Source organism: Sylvia atricapilla, chromosome 27, assembly GCF_009819655.1.
Source record: "Sylvia atricapilla isolate bSylAtr1 chromosome 27, bSylAtr1.pri, whole genome shotgun sequence".
NCBI lineage: Eukaryota > Metazoa > Chordata > Aves > Passeriformes > Sylviidae > Sylvia > Sylvia atricapilla.
In genome coordinates this window covers 245,472-265,754 of record NC_089166.1, presented here as the reverse complement: position 1 = coordinate 265,754, position 20,283 = coordinate 245,472, and the positions used below count along the sequence as shown (strand labels likewise).

The following is a 20,283-nucleotide window of genomic DNA, read 5'->3' as shown; positions in this document are numbered from 1 at the left end:
AGTAAGAGGATGCTTGTAGTTCTTTGCAGCAGGAAGAGGGGGCCTGCAAAGGGCTCCAATAGTGCCTGTGGATGGTTTAATATCTGCAGTCGCACTGAGTCTGGAAGCCATGGCAAAGTGACAGATCTCAGGTGGCACTGTGGGAGATCTGGGGGTGAAGACATGCCAAGGGTGGTGGCACAGCAGCAGATGAGGGGGTGGGCTGCAGTCAGGGTCAGGACTTGCCCTTTGAGAAGCTGCTTTTGCAGAGCACTCCCACCCTCTCCTCAGGAATGCAGAGTCCCAGGGGTCAGGACTTGGCATTGCTGTACACAAAGCCCACTGTGGCCACCTCTAGAAAGCAGAAGGTGATGGCCTAGAGTCCCCCAGGTCCTCTCCAACCCTGCCCACCTGCTGAGCTGGGCCTGCAGGAGCTCCAGCCTGGACTCGATCTGCCCTGGCCTGTAGTCACTGTGCAGGGGCATGTCCTGTGAGCTGTGCACCAGCGAGATGTGCTGCAAGGGCTCCGCAGGGTGGGCTGGCTGTCGATCCTCCCAGAAGGTGAACATGCTGGGAATATCCAGGGGAGTAGCTGGAAGGAGAGGAGACATCTCAGCACTTGTCTTGCATCCTGCAGCCCCACTGGCATGGAGGTGCTTCAGATTCTGTCACTTGACGTACATGGAGAGTCATCACCAACATACATGTAGAGCCACTACTGACACACGTGGAGAGCCATCACCCACACCCACAGACAGCCATCACCCTGACATACAGGAGGGGCACAGGAGGGACAGGGCAGATCCAGATGGGGGCAAAAGGCAGCAAAGACCCTTGGCCTTGGAGTGTGGCTCCCCTCAAGTGTACACAAGCAGCTTGGACCTGCTCCAAGACAAGGCCACCACAGCCAAGCGTCTCTGCCCAGCCTCCTGCCAGCCCTGGGTACCTGTGTAGGACTGGCTGCTCTCCGCCACCTGCTTGCTGCCCTCCGTGTCGCCGGCGCTGGTGGTGATGAGGCTGAGCGAGGGCAGAGCAAAGTCATCCTTTTTGGGTGTGGGGAAGGGCTCGGCTTTCACAGGGCTGCCGCTCTTGGCCTCGTCGTCGCTGGCCTGGGAGCAGGGAGAGGTGCTGCTGCCCAGGTCGTCCCACTGGTCCTTACTCAGCGGGTCCTGCGGGTTGGTGAGCTCGGAGTAGGTGTGATACTGCTCTGCATCAGAGATGCCCGTGTCTGGGTCTGGGGGACAGCACAACAGCTCAGTTTGGGGAGTACCACACAGGAAAAAACCAGCCCCCGTTCCCTCGGGATACCCGTCGGGCTGGGGCACCCCAAGGGGAGGCCGGGAAGGCTGTTTGGGTTTGCAGGGGCAGAGGCACCAGCAATCTCTGCTTTGGGGCACCTGCCAGGGCAGTAATTAATCATGGTCCCAGTCTCCCGCCCTGCAGGCCGGGCTCTGCAGTGGGACTCACCGGGCTTGTTGGGCTGGCAGAGGGAGGGCTTTCGTCGGCGAGCCCGGCGGTAGGTGCAGTCGTACTCCTCGCTGAGCGGTGAGCGGGGAACGCTGTCTGCCTGAGGAGAGAGAGGGGCTGGTCACCAGGGAAGGGGTGCCACGTCCCATCCGTGTGTGCCGTGGGGGCTACAGCCCTCTCCACGTCCTCTGAACGTGAAGCTACCTCTGTCCTTTCACCACTGCCCTGTCCCACCCAATGCCTCCTGGACTGGTTTCCGATTTCGGGGGATTCCTGAGGCTGTCCTTGCTGCTCTGAGACTGAGGTAAGGGTGTCAGGGCCATGGGGAGGGAAGGAGCACCCTGAGAAGTGGCAGGACATCCCAGAGTGGGACAGGACATGGAGGGAATTTGACTTTCTTTTCTATATTTCAGGTCTCTGAAAAAAAAAGTCAGGAAGGGACAAAGTTCAGTCACACACTATAAAAGAGTCAAACAGCACTGGCAGAAATGCTTCAAGCCTTTCAGGGATTGCAAATCTGATTATTTAAAAAGGAATTTTCAGAGGAACCTGGTAGCCAATTCAATGAAGCATGAGAATATTTCTGCTCATTTCTTTGAGCAGCCTCAAAACTTGTGCAACCCATTTGCCCAGGCTGAAGCAGCCTTGTGCAGAATTTACAAGTGCTGCAGAGCAGAGTACCATTGGCATGGCTTGTGGTGCCAGCTTTTCCAAAGAGCTCAGAAACATATAGCAGGGCACAGTAGACATGTCCTGCTGTGGGGGAATCATAACTCCCTGGAGAATGCCCTGGGAAATGTGGCTGTTGCACCTGCTGACATCCTTGCTTCAGCCCTCCCACTTGCCAAATATAAGCATTGAGCACATTGCTCCCTGGGGCAGCCCTGGCACTCACATCTCGCAGGTTGAAGGTGATCTCTAAGTTGCTCCAGAAGTTGTCAGAGAAGGCTGGGTACATGTCCAAGACCTCCAGCAGGTCCTCACGCTGGATCTTGTGCAAGTCACAGTAGGTCAGGGCCCTCACATCAGCGTTGGACTTCCCTGGGCGGGCGTAGAGACTGATGGGCTCCCCAAAGATGTCATTCTTCCCTGTGTTAAGAGACAGCTCATTATGGAGAGGTGGGCACCCACTACTGCTCCAGAGACTCTGGTCCAGCACCCCTTACTATGGGGCTCATGAATAAGGGGATGCCCAGAAACCCTGACCCTGACTGCGTGTGCTGGGGATGACACTGTGAAAGCCATCACTGGTGGTGACACCAAGCCAGGGCAGTGGGTCATCAGTGATGGCTGGCAACTGCTGAGCCATGCCCTGCTCTTCTCTTTCCCTTGTGGCTTCTCCCTGGCATCTCCCAGGGATCCTCCTTCCTCTGTCCACTGGTGTGGGGACCCATCAGATGCTGAGGAATAACCTTCCTTTCCCCAATATATGGGGACATTCTTTACTTTCACCTGCCACCCTTTGTCCACTGCTCACTGCCCATCACCCCTCGCAAAAGGAAGGACTTTTTCACCTAAGATGGCCACCACAATGTCTTCCCGGAGGATCTCAATGGAACCCCGGGAGATGAAGTAGAGCGTGGTGAGGACATCTCCGTAGTGCACCAGGGTGTCTCCAGGCGGAGCGTGAGTAGTCTTGAACTTCATGGCCAGGGCACGCAGACAGCCCTTGCTGGCTCCCCGGAACGCTTTGCAGTTCTGCAGCAGCGTGCGGTTCAGGTGCAGGCAGATGTCAGCCTGCAGGCAGTCGGGGAAGCCCTTCAGCACCTGTGCAGAGCCAGGGAGAGATGCCATCACGCCACTGTCCCTGGGAGGGAACGCTGTGACAGAACTGAGAGCTTGTATGACATTCAGCATGCAGCAATGGGGCCAAACAGGGAGACTGTGCACCCAGAAAGCCGAAGGTGGAGACATTTTCCCATCCCTGGAAGTGTTCAAGGACTGACAGGATGCGGCTCGGAGCAACCTGGTCTAGTGGTAGATGTGTTTGCCCATAGCAGGGAGCAGAACAGTTTGAGCTTTGAGGTCCCTTCAAACCTCAAACCATTCTGAGATTCTGTGATCTCGATGATCTTTTGATCCTCCCTTGGTGGATCTCTGCCTGTCGCTGGCTTTTACTGCTTGTGCCTGGGGACAACAGCACTCCCAAGCAATAAATAAAAGTAACCAGTTCAATCTATTTATACCCACTGGTGGCATATCCCCTTTTTCATCTTTACACCCACTAATCTTGGATGAATGAGACCAGAAACTGGCACAAAGAGCACAAAAACCTTAATTAAACAGGACCTGCCTGAATGCCAAGAAGCAGCAGCATAGGAGAGTTGTCTGCACTGACAGCTAAATATACCTGTGCAAATACCTCTTGTTGAACAAAAGCTGAATCTGAAGGTGACATCAAGGTAAAACTCACAATATGGAAAAAGCTGCTGCCACCAATGACTCACAGTGCCAAGGTGAAAACCACCTGGATTTGAGTTTTTTTGAAGAGCAGCATATGGCCCTGGGGTCCTCCTTGCTGTCCTCTTTGCTCACACCCTGCTGGTGGCTAAATCTGGAACAGCCATGCTGGGGCTGGTGAGCACGACTTGTTCGTGGCTTCATCATGATTTCCCACGCTAGCAGGAGTGTTTCCCTACTGGGAAATCAAGGGTGGACGAATTGATCAGGCTGTAGGGTGATTGATGAGATCACACTGTGTCTCTGCAGCACCCAGCAGGAATTGCTGTGAGCGGTGGCATGGCTGAGCCACAAGCTCAGCTCTCACAGGGGATTTGTGACCTGGGTTTGTACTAAGCCAAGAGCACCTGTGCTTGGTAGGGTGCCATGGCACTGCTTCTCATTATTGCCACTGATGTCCAACTCAGGGTGTCTCCTCCACTGGAGAGGGTTAACCCAAAGCTCTCGCAGCAGCGAGCCCCCAAATGCTGCCCACTTATTTCATGTGGCAGCAGCAGCTTTGGAGGGATTCTTACAAATCTGTGGTCCTGATGCTGCTCAGGATCAAATCTTAAGGAAAAGAAGGAGCATCAGCTGGGAATGAGTGGGCCAACAACTTGCCCAGGGCTGAGAGACCAAGAATATGAGGTTTCATGTCTCTCCTTGCCTTATCCTTGCTCATTCCTCTGCCTTGCTGCTGGCCAAGCCACCGTGTCTGTCCACTGAATTCCAGCCCCCAGCCCAGAACCCCTCAGCCGAGCCGCATCCTCATCCGTGCAGAGCCCCGGCGCCTCAGCACAAGCCCTGCTGCCAGGCCTGGAGACACGGCGCCTCTCCAGCACAGCTCCGCCATTGATCCCCCTCTGCTAACAAACAGCTGCCTCTCTGGGCTCTAATTAAAATGGATCGAGGTTTATTTAAATGCCCTCCTTTCCCTGCTGTGAGAGCAGGATGCACTTTGCTTAGCAACCGGTGGTGTGGAGAGGAGCTGGATCGATACCTGCTCCACTCCTGTGACACCAACAGACACCAGCCTGAAAGTGCTCAGTGCCAACAGGGACTCTGAGCTCCCCACCAAACCTGCTCTCTGGCCAGGAAATGTGCTCATGACCCAGGAAAACCTCTGGGTAGATGTAAAGCAATGGGCAGATAAAGGAGAGAAAGAGAAAGGGGGATGCAGCTGGTGAAAATGCAGGGGATGGAGCCTGTCTCCAGCCTCCCAAGTCTCCTGCCTCTGTCGTGATGAAAAGGATGGAAGTGGACCCAGATCTAAATGCCGTGTTGTTCGGGACAAAGTGCTGTGAGGACACAGGGCCTACCTGCCCGTACTCACCGCATTCATGTCGATGCCATTGGTGTAGGACCAGGCGTGCTGGAAATACTCCTCCAGGCGCTGCCGCAGGGGGTTGGGGATCTGGTGGAAGCGGATGAACTCCTTGACCCGCAGCATCTGTGTGTGGTAGCGTGCTGTGCCTGAGTAGAGGCGCTGGATGATGGCTGAGACGTTGCCAAAGATGCTGGCGTACATCAGAGCTGAAATGAGAGGGCAGGACTCAGCGGGACATGGGGAGATGCACGTCCAGCTACATTGGAGCTGGAACCAGCAGAGTCCCAAAGCCCATATCTGCCAGGACCCGAAAACACGTATTTCTATCACGCCGTCCATTTGTCTGTGTGGAACAGGCACAGGCAGAGGGAGAGGCTCCAACCTCCAAAGCAGGGACAAGGACAGTGGGACTGCGCAGGCACTCACAGCCAATGAGCATGACACAGATGGAGAAGATCTTCTCGGAGTTGGTGTTGGGTGAGACATTGCCAAAGCCCACGCTGGTGAGGCTGCTGAAGGTGAAGTACAGGGCGGTGACGTATTTATCCTTGATGGAGGGGCCAGAGGAGAGGTCACTGTCGTTGTAGCGCTTGCCAATCTGGTCACCCAGGTTGTCCAGCCAGCCGATCTTGTGCTCCATGTAGGGCCTCTCCACGTTGCCGATGGCGTACCAGATGCAGGCCAGCCAGTGGGCGATGAGGGCGAAGGTGCACATGAGCAGGAAGAGCACGGCCGCGCCGTACTCCGAGTACCGGTCCAGCTTCCGCGCCACGCGCACCAGCCGCAGCAGCCGGGCAGTCTTCAGGAGGCCAATGAGAGTGGTGGTCTGCAGGGGAGAGGGGAGAGACCTCAGGGACAAGCAAAGGATAAATATGGCATGTTCCAAAGGCATGTTACCAGCTGAGCTGTACTTCCTTTGAAGGATAAGAATGCATCTCTAGAGTGTGAATCACCTTGTCCTGGAGGTGACCTCTGAACTAGGTCAGATGAGTCACAGCACGGGAAGGGTGGTTTCCCTCTGCTGACCATAAAGGCAGCAAGCTCTGGGATTAGAGGTGAGCAAGTGAGAAGAGCCAAGGCCAGGTCCGTGTTTCCTACATGGGTCCTCACCTTGCCAGCCCTTGCTCCCAAAAGAGCTACCTTTCACTCCTAGATGTGGAGCCTCCAACCAGTAGAGTAACTACAGGGTTATCCCACTGCCAACATTTTGAGTCTGGCTAGCAGTGCAAATTCACCCACACTGGAGTGTGGGGCCGGCTGTTAAGCTGAGCCCCCAGCCTGCTCTGGGTCAGCCTCAGCAAGGGGAGTGGATCCACTCTTAACATTCAGAGTAGGCACTGCCTGGCCCTAAAAAATGAAATCCCAGATCCCATCTGCTTAAAAGCCTGTAAAGACACCCTTCTCCACCCTGTGACCAGCTATCCCTCTCCCCATGGCTTTGGCCATCCACCACTTACGTCAAACCATCCACAGCACTTTCTTTCCTTCCCATCCATCTCTCCCCATCCATCCACGAGCCCCCTCCTGTCCTGATAGGGATGGCTCTTACCTCATCAGAGCCAGAGCGGAAGATGAGCAGGTCAAAGGGGATGGCAGCCACCATGTCAATGAGGAACCACCCCTTGAAGTAATGGATGGCGATCTTGCCGGGGTGGCTCACCACCTCGTCGTTGATGTTGACGTAGGTGGTGCGGAAGTTGATGACAATGTCCACGATGAACATGATGTCCACGATGAGGTCAATGATGTTGAGTGGGTCACAGGAGTAGCTGCAGTCCCAGCGCTTCTCCTCCACCTGCTCCTCGTTGAGCAGGAAGGCGGCTGAGTAGGGGGTGAAGACAGCAGTGTAGATGACCAGCAGCAGGATGAGCCAGTCCCACACGGCCTTGAAGGGGCTGTAGTGCAGGATGGTCCATCGGTGGATGCGCGGCGCCTGCAGCTTGTACTCGGGAAGGACATCAGCGCCCAGGGACAGCACCTGCCAGAAGAGGGGTGTGAGAAGGATGGGAGACCAGGAGAGAGGCTGGGTAATGCCAGGAACCAGGCAAGGAACTTCCATGTGCTGGTAGAGCATCGAGGAGCACACAATGGTTTCCTACAGCTTTTTCACCTTTGTAGGTTGCATATGTGTTTGCCCAGTTGCCCACTGGCTCACACCAAGGTCCTTGTCTGTCTCTGATGGTTACAGCACCCTTGGGGCAGCTTTTTACCTGCTTTATGTCCTTCTGACCCAGCAGAGAGGAAAGTGCCTGCTGCTGTGCCTCCTCCTGCCCTCAGCTCTGTGCCACCTACTCAGGAGCTGCTGGGCACACCTGGCACACGGCTATGGGATGAGCAGCTTGGAGATGCCATCCCATGTCTGTGCCACTCAAGGGTGACAGCACATCAGGCATCCTGCAAGCCTTGCACCATGCCTTTCTTGGCCATAGCAGGTATCTTCCCCTGGGTGTCCTTCTGGCACAGTTGTCCTCCAAGCCAAGGGATAGCTCGGGCCACCTGCAGCAAAGCCTCAGGCAATGCACATTTCCCATCTCACCGCCAATGTGCAAACAGCATCTCGAGTGGTGAGATGGTGCAAGCACCCTCCCACTCTGTCATGTGTCCCCATGGCTCTCTGTTTTCGTGGGGACAGTCCACAGCACCAGTGAACTCCCCACAAACCCAGGCATGGCCCAGCTCCTCCTGTAGGACCAATGCCAGCTCCTGGTGGCTCTAAAGCCACCGGAGGGACACAACACAAGGCACCTGGTACAGGAGGAGGGACTGCCCTGCTCTGGGTGCTGAGGGGTGGTGGCATGAAAGGGCTTATTTGGAGCTGGGGGCAGCGGGATCCCCTTCCTGCCCCTGCTGCTCCGTTGACCCCCAGTGTCCTTGTGGTACTGGGACCAGTGCCAGTTGCAGAGGAGGGTGAGGGGCACCTCAGTTCTCTCTCCTGGCACTGAGCCCCCCAGCTAAAAGGGAGCTTTTTGCTGGGCTGCAAAGGAGAGGAGAGAGGAGAAAGGAGGATCCACATATCCCAAGGCGACAGTGATTAGCATCACCATGGCTCTGGAAGAAGATCTGGAGGAAGGGTCTGACCCCTCCTGCTCTGACAGCCGTCTTGTCCAAGGTTCCGTAGCCCCATCCCACAAGAAGCAGCCGCTCCCACATCCCAGAGCCCCAGGACACTGGAGGGTGCCGTGCCCCAGAGGTGCCCCCTGCTCCTACCTGCCTGCAGCTGGCCCTGCGCCCCAGGCGGCAGCTGACCCTCGGAGTCCGGGTGTCCACCATGGGGGCCCCCAGCCCCACGGGCCCCGGCAGCGTCCGGCGCGGCGGGCGCAGCGCTCGGGCCGTGGCATTGCCCACGCAGGCACGCAGGCACTCGGCCAGGCGGGTGGGAGACATGCGGCTGCAAAGGGCACTCGGGAGCCCGGCGCAGATTAATCAAACCCAGTCGATGCTGGGGCCCCCGTGGGGACAGGAGCGCCAATGGAGCAGCGGGAGCCGTCGACGTCGTTGGTGGACGGAGAGGGGAGGGATTGGAAAAAGTGACCCAAACACAATCGTTTGGAGGGGATGAGGCGCCAGCTGGGCTTGAGGACCGGCTCCTGTGGGAACGGTGGGGATGGGGACAAGGCAACACTGATAAAACGCTTGATCACGAAACTAAGATCCATGTAGAAGACCTGAGATGGGATCCTTCACCTTGTGCCTGGGAAAACCAGCAATGCTCCCACCCTCAGCAGCTGAATGCTTGTTCTGCCTGGCTGCAGACAGCTCTGTGGGGCCAGTCCTGAATTCAGGTCACCCAATACTGTTCCCTATGCTGGGGCACCTGCCCTGCCCTTTGTCCCTGTTCCTGGCACCTAACTCTTATGGCAGAAGCAAGAATAGGTTAAGCCCTCTTGCTTTCCAGGCAGAAGTGAATAAAAAAACACAGCCCCAAAGATCTGAGGCAGAAAAAGGTAAAGAAACAACCCCCAGAGGAGCATCAAACCAACACTGAGCTAGGGAGCAGCTGCAGCATTGTCCCACTCTGCCCCTAAGGGATGGGTGGCCTTGGGTGGCCTGGGTGGCCCTGTGAGTCTCTGAAGGTGGCAGTGCCAGTGTTGCCCATGGTGATCCTCCTGGGTGCCCCTTCCCTTTGTCCCCTTCCTCCTGCACTTACCTGCTTTAGCTGCAGCTGCAGGCTCGTGGTGTGGGGTGCTGGGTGCTGCAGCCAGCGAGGGAGTGCAGAAGGGAGAAGGAGGAGTGGGAGGGAGCAGGGTGTGTGTGGGCTGTGGGTGACAGAGGGGAGAGGCTCCTGTGACCGTGGCTAACCCAGGCCATTGCATATGCCCTGTGGTGCTCGGCACCCATCACCTTCCCAGCTGTCCCCCATTATCCCTTGCCTGGGGATAAGGGGACTGAACTGAGGTGGGAGACACTCCAGAACCACCAGGAGAGCCTCAAGCACAAGTGGCTGGGCAGGATCAGGCCCATGGTGCTGGCTGCAAGCTGGCAATGACCCTGTGTCCCTCCCAGCACGTACACTGAAACAGCTCAGCCTCCCATCCCTGTCTCCAGCACCCTCCTGCCCAGCAGGACAGATGGGGGGACTGGGACACATGCCACCTTGCAGACAGGACCCCAGCCTGGCGACACCAACCCCACAGCATCCCCATGTGCCTCCAAGCTCTGTTCCAGAGCCACAGCCCCATGAAGCTGAGCCCGAGACCTTCACTGCACTTGTGGACTGCCCTCTCTGCCAGCTCACTGCAGGGCCAGACCATCCCAAACAGCCCCTGTCTCCACTCCCTGCCCACCCGTTGGTATTTTTAGATGGTGTCTCGCCGCCGTCTCTGCCTCACCATGAATTATTTAGCAGCCAGAAGCAGGGAGCTGTGGCTTGGGCAGGAGGTGTGAGGGACATTGGGGTGACGACAGGCAGGTCCTCCCTGGGACAGGCAGGGAGGAGAGGTCCATCCTGTCCTGTCCCATTGCATCCTATCCCATCTGGAGATTTAAAGTGAAGGGAAGATTCTGCAGTCTGTGAGTGCTGCAGTGCAGGACCCTGCAGCCACCACCTGCCAGCTTTGATCCCATCATTCTACAAGCTACTGACCCTACACAGAGTGGCCAACACCACTGTGACAGTCACCCCAGTGTGACCATTGATCCCTGGTGTGCTCCTTGTGGTGGGGACCGGGGCATGGGGGCTGCTCACTGTCGCACTGGGGAGTTCAGGGGCTAATCCCGGGTCACTGGTCACCCCCAAATTAGAGGGACTAATGACAGGGACAAGCCAGGGGCAAAACAAGCGTAAGAACTGTTCCATGATGTGTGAAGTGGGGAGCCCAGCCCCTGTGCATGGAGGCTGTGGAGATAAAGGTTTGCTGCCACCGAGACAGAAGGAGAATCCTGCATAGCACCCCACTCTAATGGAGCAAACTCCCAAGCCTTTTTCTGGGGTCACATGGCTGCATTCTCATTAAATTTTACCTGGGCTGCTGCTGGCAACAGTGGGAGGTGCCCTTAGATGTATTTCGTACATTGAGGCTCTCCCGTGCCTCAGTTTCCCCACAGCTAGAAGCGCTCCTTACTCGAGATTGTGGGATACATCAGCATCTTTCACGCACTCTGATATTCCCATGGGATGTGCTATTCCATGCGCGTCCCTTTGGGTGACAGTGCCTAAGTGTCCCCTGCAGTGACGAGCGGTGCCACACGTGTTGGTGACAGCGCAGTGCCACCTGCTGTCTCCCAGGGGATCCTGTGGCCCTCGGCGTGCTGACACCAGGCCGGGTCCTTGGCTGGGCACCTCGGGGCCAGCGGTGCCCCAGGGGCTCCGTTCCCAGCGCTGGGGGGCAGGAAAAAGGCCAGAGCTTCCCCCAAAAGAAGCCACATGGACACACAAACATGCAAACACGTATCCCCTTCAAGGCCACCATTACAAGCAGTTCATGCTGGTGTTTGCCCAGCCACAAATTACCAGAAATACTCATTTAGGGGACTAAAATGAGAATTTCAGCCATTCAGAGGAAGGCATAACCAAACACAGGGATACTGGCACTTCCTGGGATGGAATCTCCAGGTGTCACTGCCCTCTCTTCTCCTCTCCTCCCACAGCCACTGGAGTGCTTGTGACTGTCCCTCAGCAGCAGCACCAGCCCTCCATCACTGCCCTGGTGGCATCTCACCGCCCACATACCTGTGTGACCTTCTCAGTGACGTTCTGGGTGCGCTCCATCACCTTGTGGGGAGCAATGATCTCGATCTCTGTGGTGGAGCCTGAGCGATGCTTCTCCAGGTTGAACTCCACGAAGTTGAGCGTGAACTGGGGGATCTGGCTGATGGTCCGGTACTTCATGAGGTCCGAGTCCGAGGTGGAGTTCGGGGGGTTGGGTTTGACATGGGAAGCCTCTGAAAGAGGATGGAGAGGAGCATTGAGAAGGGCGGTGTGAGCAGGAACAGATCCCCAGAGCCCTGACCTTGTCTAGGACCTCCAGGAGCTGGGGACCCCCACAAGGTGCCACCAAAAGGTGCCAAAGTCTGCTTGGCCATAAAGGCTTGGCTTCTTCAGGCTGGCTCAGAAGTAGGATGCCCAACCTGGAATGCCTGAGAGAGGGCTGTTTTTCCCACACATCACCCATCTTTTCACCATTAAACCTCCTTCAAGGGACTCAGACCAGCTGCCAAAACACAGAGACACTCAGTGTCCTTCGCTACCCTGATGACTGTAGTGGGTTGGGGACCAACCCGCTGAGATTCACCAGGGAGAGATGCCAAAACTGGCATGAAAACAGACAAGGGAGGTCGTTCTCCTCCAACCTTGCCTGCTTCAGCCTGACAAACACAGCTCCAGAGCTGCTGTCTTGGATTTTGTCCACCAAACTGAACCAGGAGCTGGATGATATTCCCACTTGGATATATCCTCCACCCCCAGCTCCAGGTAGGGAGGTCAGAGCTTGCTCCAGAAGGAGAGCTGTAGTGGGGGTGGATCCTGATATGTCTCCCTGGGGAGCTGCCTCTGGGTGACCCAAGTGCAGGACCAGGGAGGAAGCTGTGTAGGTGGTCATTTCATGGTCAGGCTTTTGGCAGTGTGTTGTCATGAATGGGAACCTGTACCCAGACCCAGGGCTCCAGGAAGATCCCCAGGCACTGTTCTCAGTGTGTACCAACCTTTCCATCTCCTACAGACAGGGCAGGATTGTATTTTCAATTTTTTACCCGTTCTAACACTTGCACTCTGACATTGATCCAAGTGGTGGTGTGGGCAGGAGGTGTCTGAAGACATTGTGAAGGTGCCCAGTTAGCACTACACATCCTGCTGCCACCCTTCTCCCTGCTCATTCCCCCTCCCTCCCTCTACATTGTGTCTCCTCCCGAGGGTCCATGACTATTGGAGGATCATGAACCCCCAGCCCATTTTTACAGCCAGATTCCACAGACCAATCGCTGTCATCCCCAGCTGAGAGGCTTCTCTTTCCTGACCTCCATCTACTTTGTCACCATCACTGTCATGAAAACCAGAGGTCTGGGTGTGGATAGCACGGTGGAGGATTGTTCCCTCCAGCCCTTCAGAGTGGCCTGGCTGGTGTCTCACCCACCTCCAACTCAAGGACACAGCTCACACTGCACATGCCTGCAGACCCCTTTCCTCCCTCCAGGGAAGGTGGGGTGGCATCAGGATGCCCCTCGTGTGGGGCAGCCGAATGCAACCTCCCACGGTCTCACATCTCACACACAAACCATGGATGGCTCTACCTACAGAGCAGGACCTGCCTGTGCAGGGAATTGCAGGGAGACCAGTGGGCTTTGGGGAGAAGACACAGATAATCCCCACTTTGCAGAGGGAAGACACCGAGACCTCCCCCCCAAGGTGTGCTGAGGCCATTGCCAGAACTCTGACTCCCGCAGTAGAACCGACAGCTCCGGGGTTTTCCCTACCTGAGTTTGCCCTCCTTTCCCTGAATTTTCTCTGGAACTCAGACCTCGCAGCCTCAAAGTTGTCCAAGGAGGAGACCCTGCGGAGGCTGTGGAAGCTGCCCCCAGGGCGAGACCGAAAGAAACCCCACGCAGGGTACGACCCTCGTGGGCCCAGCACAGGAGGCTCTTGTTTCGGGGACGAGTGTTGTAAGGTGGGGTCGGCCTCCAGGCTTGGCCTCCGCTCCTTTTCCAGGAGGGATTCAGTCTCTGACTGCATACAGTTTTCCTTGGGCGAAGTCTTCAAGTCCCTCAAAATCAGGGAGTCACCACCAGGCTTTAAGACAGCCAGGAGAAAGCGTTGTATTAGAAGGAATCCCCGCGTGCTGGGGGGGAAGGTGAGGGAGCCAGGGTGGGTAAGAGGAGAGGCAGAGGGCTGGGAGGCACTGCAGCTCCTGAGGTCATCTCCAGCCTGGACCAGGACCTGCTTTGGAGTGGGGCGACCGAGTCCCTGGGGACTTGGCAGCTCCTACCTCCTACCAGCTCCCGCCTGAGGCTGAGCGGCCGCAAGGAGGTTTGCAAGGCAATGCTGCACAGCTGGAAGCAGGTGAGAGCAAGAGAAGAGGAGACCTAGGGACAGGCTTGCCTGGAATTCCTGCTGTGCCATGCGTTTTTCTGAGATGTCCCTATGTCCGCTCACTGGGGCTGCCCTTCCCTCACCTGCTGTAAGAGCTCAGGCTGCCACCGAGGGTCAGTGCCCAGGCCCTGTGCTGGTGTTTGTGGGAGAGGACGTGCTCTGCACCAGGAAGCACTGGAGGAGCTGCTGGGTTTGCAAATTTGGCCATACTGGCTCTCCTTCTCCTACAGCCACCGTTAACCATAGCTAAACCTTTTTCCCTGGAGACCTGAAGAATTTCCAGACTTTAATTTCTGCAATGGGGTGTGCAAAGCAATCACCTTCTGGAGCAGAAACCTATGAGACTGTGCCCCACCAGTAATGCCCACAGGAGGGACTGTGGCACTTGTCACCATCCCTAAGGCCCTTAGGGCAGGTTTTAGGATGGGTGCCTGGAGAGGCTGGCTGCTGGCTGGCCCTGCACCTGCAGGGCTGTGCCCACTTGACTAAGCTCCAGTAAAATGGTGGATCAATTGGTTGTCCTCAGTGCACATTTTCCATGTGTGTGCCCTGAAACACTGCAGTGCCCCATGCAGCTCCAGCCTGGGGGTACTCAGAGCTTTCAGCAGTGCTGGTGCCTATAGAAATGATGTACCCAAAGCATCTGATAACCCTACACACATCTTCAAGCTACCATAAGCACAACCTCTGAGAAGACAGGCACCTTCCATCTCATTGCATCTATGGTTTGGGGAAGCAGATTTATCCAGGCTGCCTGGATTCACCCCACACAGCAAGATTCCAGCACCTAGAGATGCCTTAGCAGAGCAGAAGCCTCCTGCTCACAGCCTTGAGCTGCAGCATTTCAGAAAACAACAAGAAAAAACCCTTTTGACTGGAGGTACCCTGAGCACTATCGACAGTCAGAGAACAGCAATCTCTAAACAGGCCTCACCAACAGTTTTTCAAGGTTGGTGACAGCAACATCCTCCATCATGGGAAGAACAGTCTTTGGATGGCTGAGAATCTGGACCTGCCTGTGCTGCCTGGTCACTGCCAGGAAAACACGGGGAAACGAGCCTGCCAGTCCCTGCTCAGAGCACACCTGCTCCATGCTCCTACAGCCACCAGCATGTCCCTCCTTGAGGCAGGGACAACTCCCTGGAGCTCCACCATCCTGGACAACTTGCAGCAAGGAGCCAGAGCTTCCTCCCCACTTTGGCCCACGTCCCACTCCCCCCACGAGCCATGGGATGTGCAGAGCAGCACCGTGGAGCTGCAGCCCACGCCGCCGAAGCCCCGCGCTCGCTGCCAGCCCTCAGCAGGGCCAGCGCCCAGCCCCGGCCCCGTGCCAGAGATGGCCCCAGCCACAGCAGCCAAGGGGGGTGGGATGGGGACAGCCAGGGAGAGCGCTGGGACCTGGCCTGTGGGCTTATATCAGACAAAGGCTACGGTTACCTTTCCATAGTCAATGGCTACTCCATCAAACTCACTGGTGGGCAGAGATTTCCGCTGGATTTTGAGTCGCCGCAGGGACGGGAGACTAAACTTCAAACTCCTACCTTCACCTTGTTAAAAAGAAAAACAAAACACAAGAGAGAAAGATGTGACCTAGCTGCATGTGATGGCCGGAGTGGGGCGGGACAGGGCGGAGGAATTTTGGGTGGCTTTGGGGGACCCACGTGCTGTGTGGCCCTTCCTTCTCCAAAGCACTTGCTATTCCCATGCCATCACATCGCCGTGTGCTCAAGGCAGAGCCTGACCTGGCAGCAAGCTCCTTTGAGCTGGAGAAGAGTTCCCTACAGCTGCAGATGTGAGACAGGAAAGGTGCAGAGCACCCCTAAGCCAATTAAAGAGGTTAAAGCCACTTAACGGATTTGGACCCGGAGGAAATCGAGCCTCTAAATCTCCTTGGTGGAAACTTAAGGAAAAAAACCCCACACAATAGAGATGGTAATTTAGAAAGACATTGAAATAAAAGTAGTTCTAGTAATTTTGTTCCTGGATTTTCAGTGAGGGAATTTGGACCACACAGGTCCCCTCTTGCCATCACAGGGGACCAGGAGACCACCTCACCAGGGACTGGGGCTGGGACAAGGGCAGCCAGGGCTGCTAGGAGCTGTGAGAGAAGTGCAGGAGAGGAAGAGCCCAGATGTGGAGAGGGTCCAATTTCCTTGGTTGTGACACTCAATGCAAAGTCCCTTGTCCTCTCCTAGTGGAGACCATGGTCACTTGCTACTGCAGAGTACATGTGAGCAGCTAGGTTCACACCCTCGGGGCCTGGGTCAGCCCTGAAGCTCATCCAGCAGCACCAACTGTGCTCCCTAACTGCATGAAAGGTGGCCTAAATCCTGGGGCACATGGGATGTGGCATGAGCTCCACAAAGACATGGTCCCCTGGAAAAAAGCAGCACATCGAGGAGCTCTCTAGTTTTGGCAAGATTAGATTCCCTCATCCAGCCCCAAAACACCACTGAGCTGCATGGGCAGGGTCCCAGCTTGCCAGAAATGCCCCTGCCCTTGGGGTACCAACCACACGGGTTCCCTCTGCTCAACCCATCCCCACTGCCCAGAGCAGCTTTTCAGCTGGAAGAAGCAAGGCATCCAACTTTCCCTACACACCAATGACCAGCAATGCAGCCACCTATGGCTATGCAATTAAGGACTGAGTCAGAAAACCTGTGCATGATGGCCCAATCTGGACTGGCACCAGCACCTCTGGCCTTTCCACACTCCCTGTCACCAGAGTGGGAAACACAAGAAACACCCGTGGGATGCACAACACAACATCCAACATGCAGGGAAGTGACAGGTACTCTTGATTTGCTAAAGTATGTCTTTGGGTGGGATGGGGTATGGCTGCATCACACGTTGAGATATTTTGAGAGCTGGGGGCTGCAAAGCAAGACTGGTTCTGGAATTTGGAATTTCCTCAGCAGGTCATGTGTAGAGGGTAGCTGGTACTAAAACAATCCATCAAAAACATGAATCTCATCACTTCACAGACCTACAAACACATGCACAGTGATCTGTCCATTCACACACACACATCCACGAGCCTCCTGTGTGCATGTCTGGCCTGAGCACATATAAAGCCATATAAAACTCTGCTGGTGCCTGCTGCCATACACAGACACCTGAATGGCTCCAGAATATAGATATGCGCTGAGTCTCACACAGTCCAGTTCAATGGGCAGTTGTCCCCATTGTTCCCTGGTGTGGCTCTGGCTCTGATCCTGGTGATGCTGTGCCACCCCATGTGCCATGGGGGGACAGACCCATGTTGCTCCCACAGCTTTATTTTGAGGCCTGCCCAAGAGCACCCCTAGGAAATGTTGTCATGAAGGCAGATGTGGGATTATTTCCCTGACTCAAGTAGAGGTGACCAGCACTGAGGGCTGTATGGAAGGAGGAGATTTAGAAGTTACAGCTCTGTTAGCTTTGTCAAGTCTAACATCTGCATCCCCAAATATCCACATCCCCTCGAGAGCCTCACCACAGCTTCCCTTTGATTCAGTCTTCCCAAAAAAGGGAATTTGAATTTTCCACTGTCTCCAAAACCCTGGGATGAGCCTAAGAGAGTGGGGAATAACCTAAAGCTGGGGAAGGCTGAGCAGTCAAAGTGCAGCCATCCTTGTGCCATTCGCCTGCAGTGACATCCCCACAGCACAGCCATGCTGTTGGTGACATCAAACGTCCCCTGGCCCTCCTGGTGACCCCGCACACAGGTCCTGCCCCATAACAGCACCTCCAGCCCAAGGCAGTGTTAAATATGGACAAGATCCAGCAATGCGAGGGGTGTTCAGGGAGGGGGCTGCACTCACAGCAAGACTTCCTCTCAAAGAGGCACCTTCCCATGCAGGGGGTCAGTCCCCAGCTCTGCTCCCCAGCTCTTTGGGATTTCGGGAAGGGTACGTGGGCAGCTGTGGACGCAAGGGGAGCACAGCTGGCTCAAACAACCTTTTCCCATCCAGCTGGGGTTTGGCTGGACCAGGCAGAGCTGCGGCTGTGCAAAGACACAAACCTCTTCCCGTGCAGGATCCTGCCCAGACACAGGCGCATCCTTCAGTCCCCAGGTGCTCCCAGGCCAAGCCCAGGCCGAGGCGCTGCTCTCCCGCCGCCCCCCCGGACCCACCTTTGCTCCAGCTCTTGGACAGGCGATGGTGCAGGCTCCGCCCGGTGCTCTTGGCGATGAGCTGTGCCAGATCCTCGAAGTTGAGGATGAACATGATGACCACGCCTTCCTCGTTCTTCACAGGCACCACATCCACCAGGCAGCGGAAACACGATGCTGCCGAGCAGAGACAGGCTTAGGGGGGCTGCACAGGAGATGCTGACCTCCGCCCCCTCCCCTCAGCACCAAACACTTTTAGCAGGAAAGTGGGGGCTTTGAGCACTTCGATGGGTGCAATCCCTGTTGGTGGGTAGTGGAGGATATGGAACATGATCTGAGCCCTGGGAAAGGGCCATATCCCTGAAGCATCCCAATCACACCGATCACATCTCTTTTTTCTGTCCCAGACAGTCATTTATATTAATGTACTTGAGAGCAGCAATTAAAGAGTGAGTAATTAAGAACTCAGGAAGTCCCAGGTAGTGGTTTAACCTCATTAAGCATCTTGCTTGTAATCACGCTGCAGTTAATTGCCCTGCAATCACCAGGCAGTTTTTGGAGACTGGATGCAGGCAATGGGGGTGAGCCCACGTGGGCAGCAGGATGGGGTGGGATCAGTGTGATGGTCCCCAAGGACAATTCCCTAAAGGCATGGAGTGGTCAGGCATTGCCTTGTCTTGTTCTGCCACGGGGAAACTGAGGCACAAAGGGGGCACAAGGACTGCCTCAGTGTCCTGGGAGTGATGGAGACTGTGAGGAGGACCCCAGATATGTCCATAGGGATTTTCCTGCTGGATGTCAGCTCGACCGTGTGGCTCTGCTTGTGCAGCAGCCAGACACTAGTCTGCAATTAGAGGCAATTGAAAACAACTGCAGGTCTTTTCCAAAGCACGAAGTGAAGGATGCAGGTGGTTTCCCACCTCCTTTGCCAGCTTTATTCACACCAAATCCTCCAAAAACCCTGCCTTAGGGTATAATCACTGAGTCCCTTCCTTGAGCTGTCTGCTGTTGCTTTGGCTCCGGTGAGAGCGGGACCCCCCAAGCCACATGCCATGGTCCCTCTGGCAAAACCCCCTGAACATCCCCAGGAGTTTGGGCTCCTATCCCCAAACTCCTAGAGGTGATGGAGCACCCAGGCACCATTCCAGCCTATATGGAGCCAAGCCACCTCCTTGCCTGGCCGTTTTTGCCCCGTGCTGCTCGCTGGTGTCTCCTCTCCCCGTGCTCTGATCAGCAGGGATTACAGCCCGGGCAGGGATGTGCTGCCCGCCCGACCCAGAGCTCCCGCTCCGGCCGTGGCCGCGCTCCAGCCGGGAGGGGCATGTCGGCCTTTCTGCGTATAATTTTAAGGAGCTCAGGGCCTCCCGTAATCAGGAGCAGATGGCCGGCATCGGGCAACTTCAAAATCTGCCGTGACGTCAGGGATGTATACATACACGGACACACACACGGGCACAAGAACAGGAAAGAAATGGATATGGTGAAATCTGTTTAAAGACCCCAGCAGCCATGACCTCTCTCTCCTCTCCTCTCCTCATCCTCTCCTCTCCTCTCCTCTCCTCTCCTCGCCTCTCCTCTCCTCTCCTCTCCTCTCCTCTCCTCTCCTCTCCTCTCCTCTCCTCTCCTCTCCTCTCCTCTCCTCTCCTCTCCTCTCCTCTCCTCTCCTCTCCTCTCCTCTCCTCTCCTCTCCTCTCCTCTCCTCTCCTCTCCTCTCTTCTCCTCTCTTCTCCTCTCCTCTCCTCTCCTCTCCTCTCCTCTCCTCACCAAAGGAGAGGGAATCCACTTAAATATGTGAGCTGGGGAGGAGGAAGTGGATTTTTGACAGATAAAGCTGTTTGGGGGCTTCATGGCACATGGCAGGTTACCTCTGTGTGGAGCAGGAAGAAGTGAACTCTTTTCCCTCCCTTTGTCAGGATTCTTAGGGATCATTAGATCAAGACATGCTCTGTCAGTGGTGCTGAGTGAGTGCTGGGGTGGCACGGGCTTGGTGGGATGATGCCATGCCATCCCCAGGATGCCACAACTCTGCCACTGTCAATGCTGGCACCAGTGTGTGCACCCCTGCGCACAGGGGAGACCTCTCAGGGATGCTTTCTCCTTTGGTCTGTTATAAAATGAGGAGTTATTTTACCCCAGGGGTGATTTTGAAGCATCAGTAACTTCCTGGAACCCACATGGTTCATTGGCATAGGCAGCCATCAACTCCTCCATCAACTTCCCCCTGGACTGGGAGTTCTGATCCAGATAGCCCAGTCCTGGCTCAGGTGCTCTGCCCTCCTGCATTCCTTCACTGCCTCATGTTTCCTTCCTGAGCTCCTCCATAGCAGTGGGAGATGGGCTCTTAGCTGTTCTCAGGGGGGCTAGATCCTGGGAGGCCCAATGTGGCATGGGAAAGGGTTAATCCCGTGGCCAGTGCTGAACAGCTGAAAACTGGGCCCAGTTACATCCAGTTGAGGG

The 20,283-nt window shown here is 55.9% G+C and overlaps 1 protein-coding gene across 1 annotated transcript in view; it reads right to left on the bottom strand.

The window, feature by feature from the left end:
* Positions 1–20,283, bottom strand: part of KCNH6 (potassium voltage-gated channel subfamily H member 6) — a 32,050-nt gene that overhangs the window by 2,853 nt on the left and 8,914 nt on the right. The window contains exons 3-14 of the mRNA XM_066336931.1: positions 17,848–18,003; positions 15,171–15,280; positions 13,121–13,433; positions 11,382–11,593; positions 6,762–7,190; positions 5,639–6,038; positions 5,219–5,418; positions 2,961–3,213; positions 2,342–2,535; positions 1,447–1,546; positions 926–1,213; positions 391–571 (exon numbers count right to left, since the gene is read on the bottom strand). Coding sequence (XP_066193028.1) covers positions 391–571; positions 926–1,213; positions 1,447–1,546; positions 2,342–2,535; positions 2,961–3,213; positions 5,219–5,418; positions 5,639–6,038; positions 6,762–7,190; positions 11,382–11,593; positions 13,121–13,433; positions 15,171–15,280; positions 17,848–18,003 — 2,836 coding nt within the window. The remainder of the gene's footprint in view (positions 1–390; positions 572–925; positions 1,214–1,446; positions 1,547–2,341; positions 2,536–2,960; positions 3,214–5,218; positions 5,419–5,638; positions 6,039–6,761; positions 7,191–11,381; positions 11,594–13,120; positions 13,434–15,170; positions 15,281–17,847; positions 18,004–20,283) is intronic.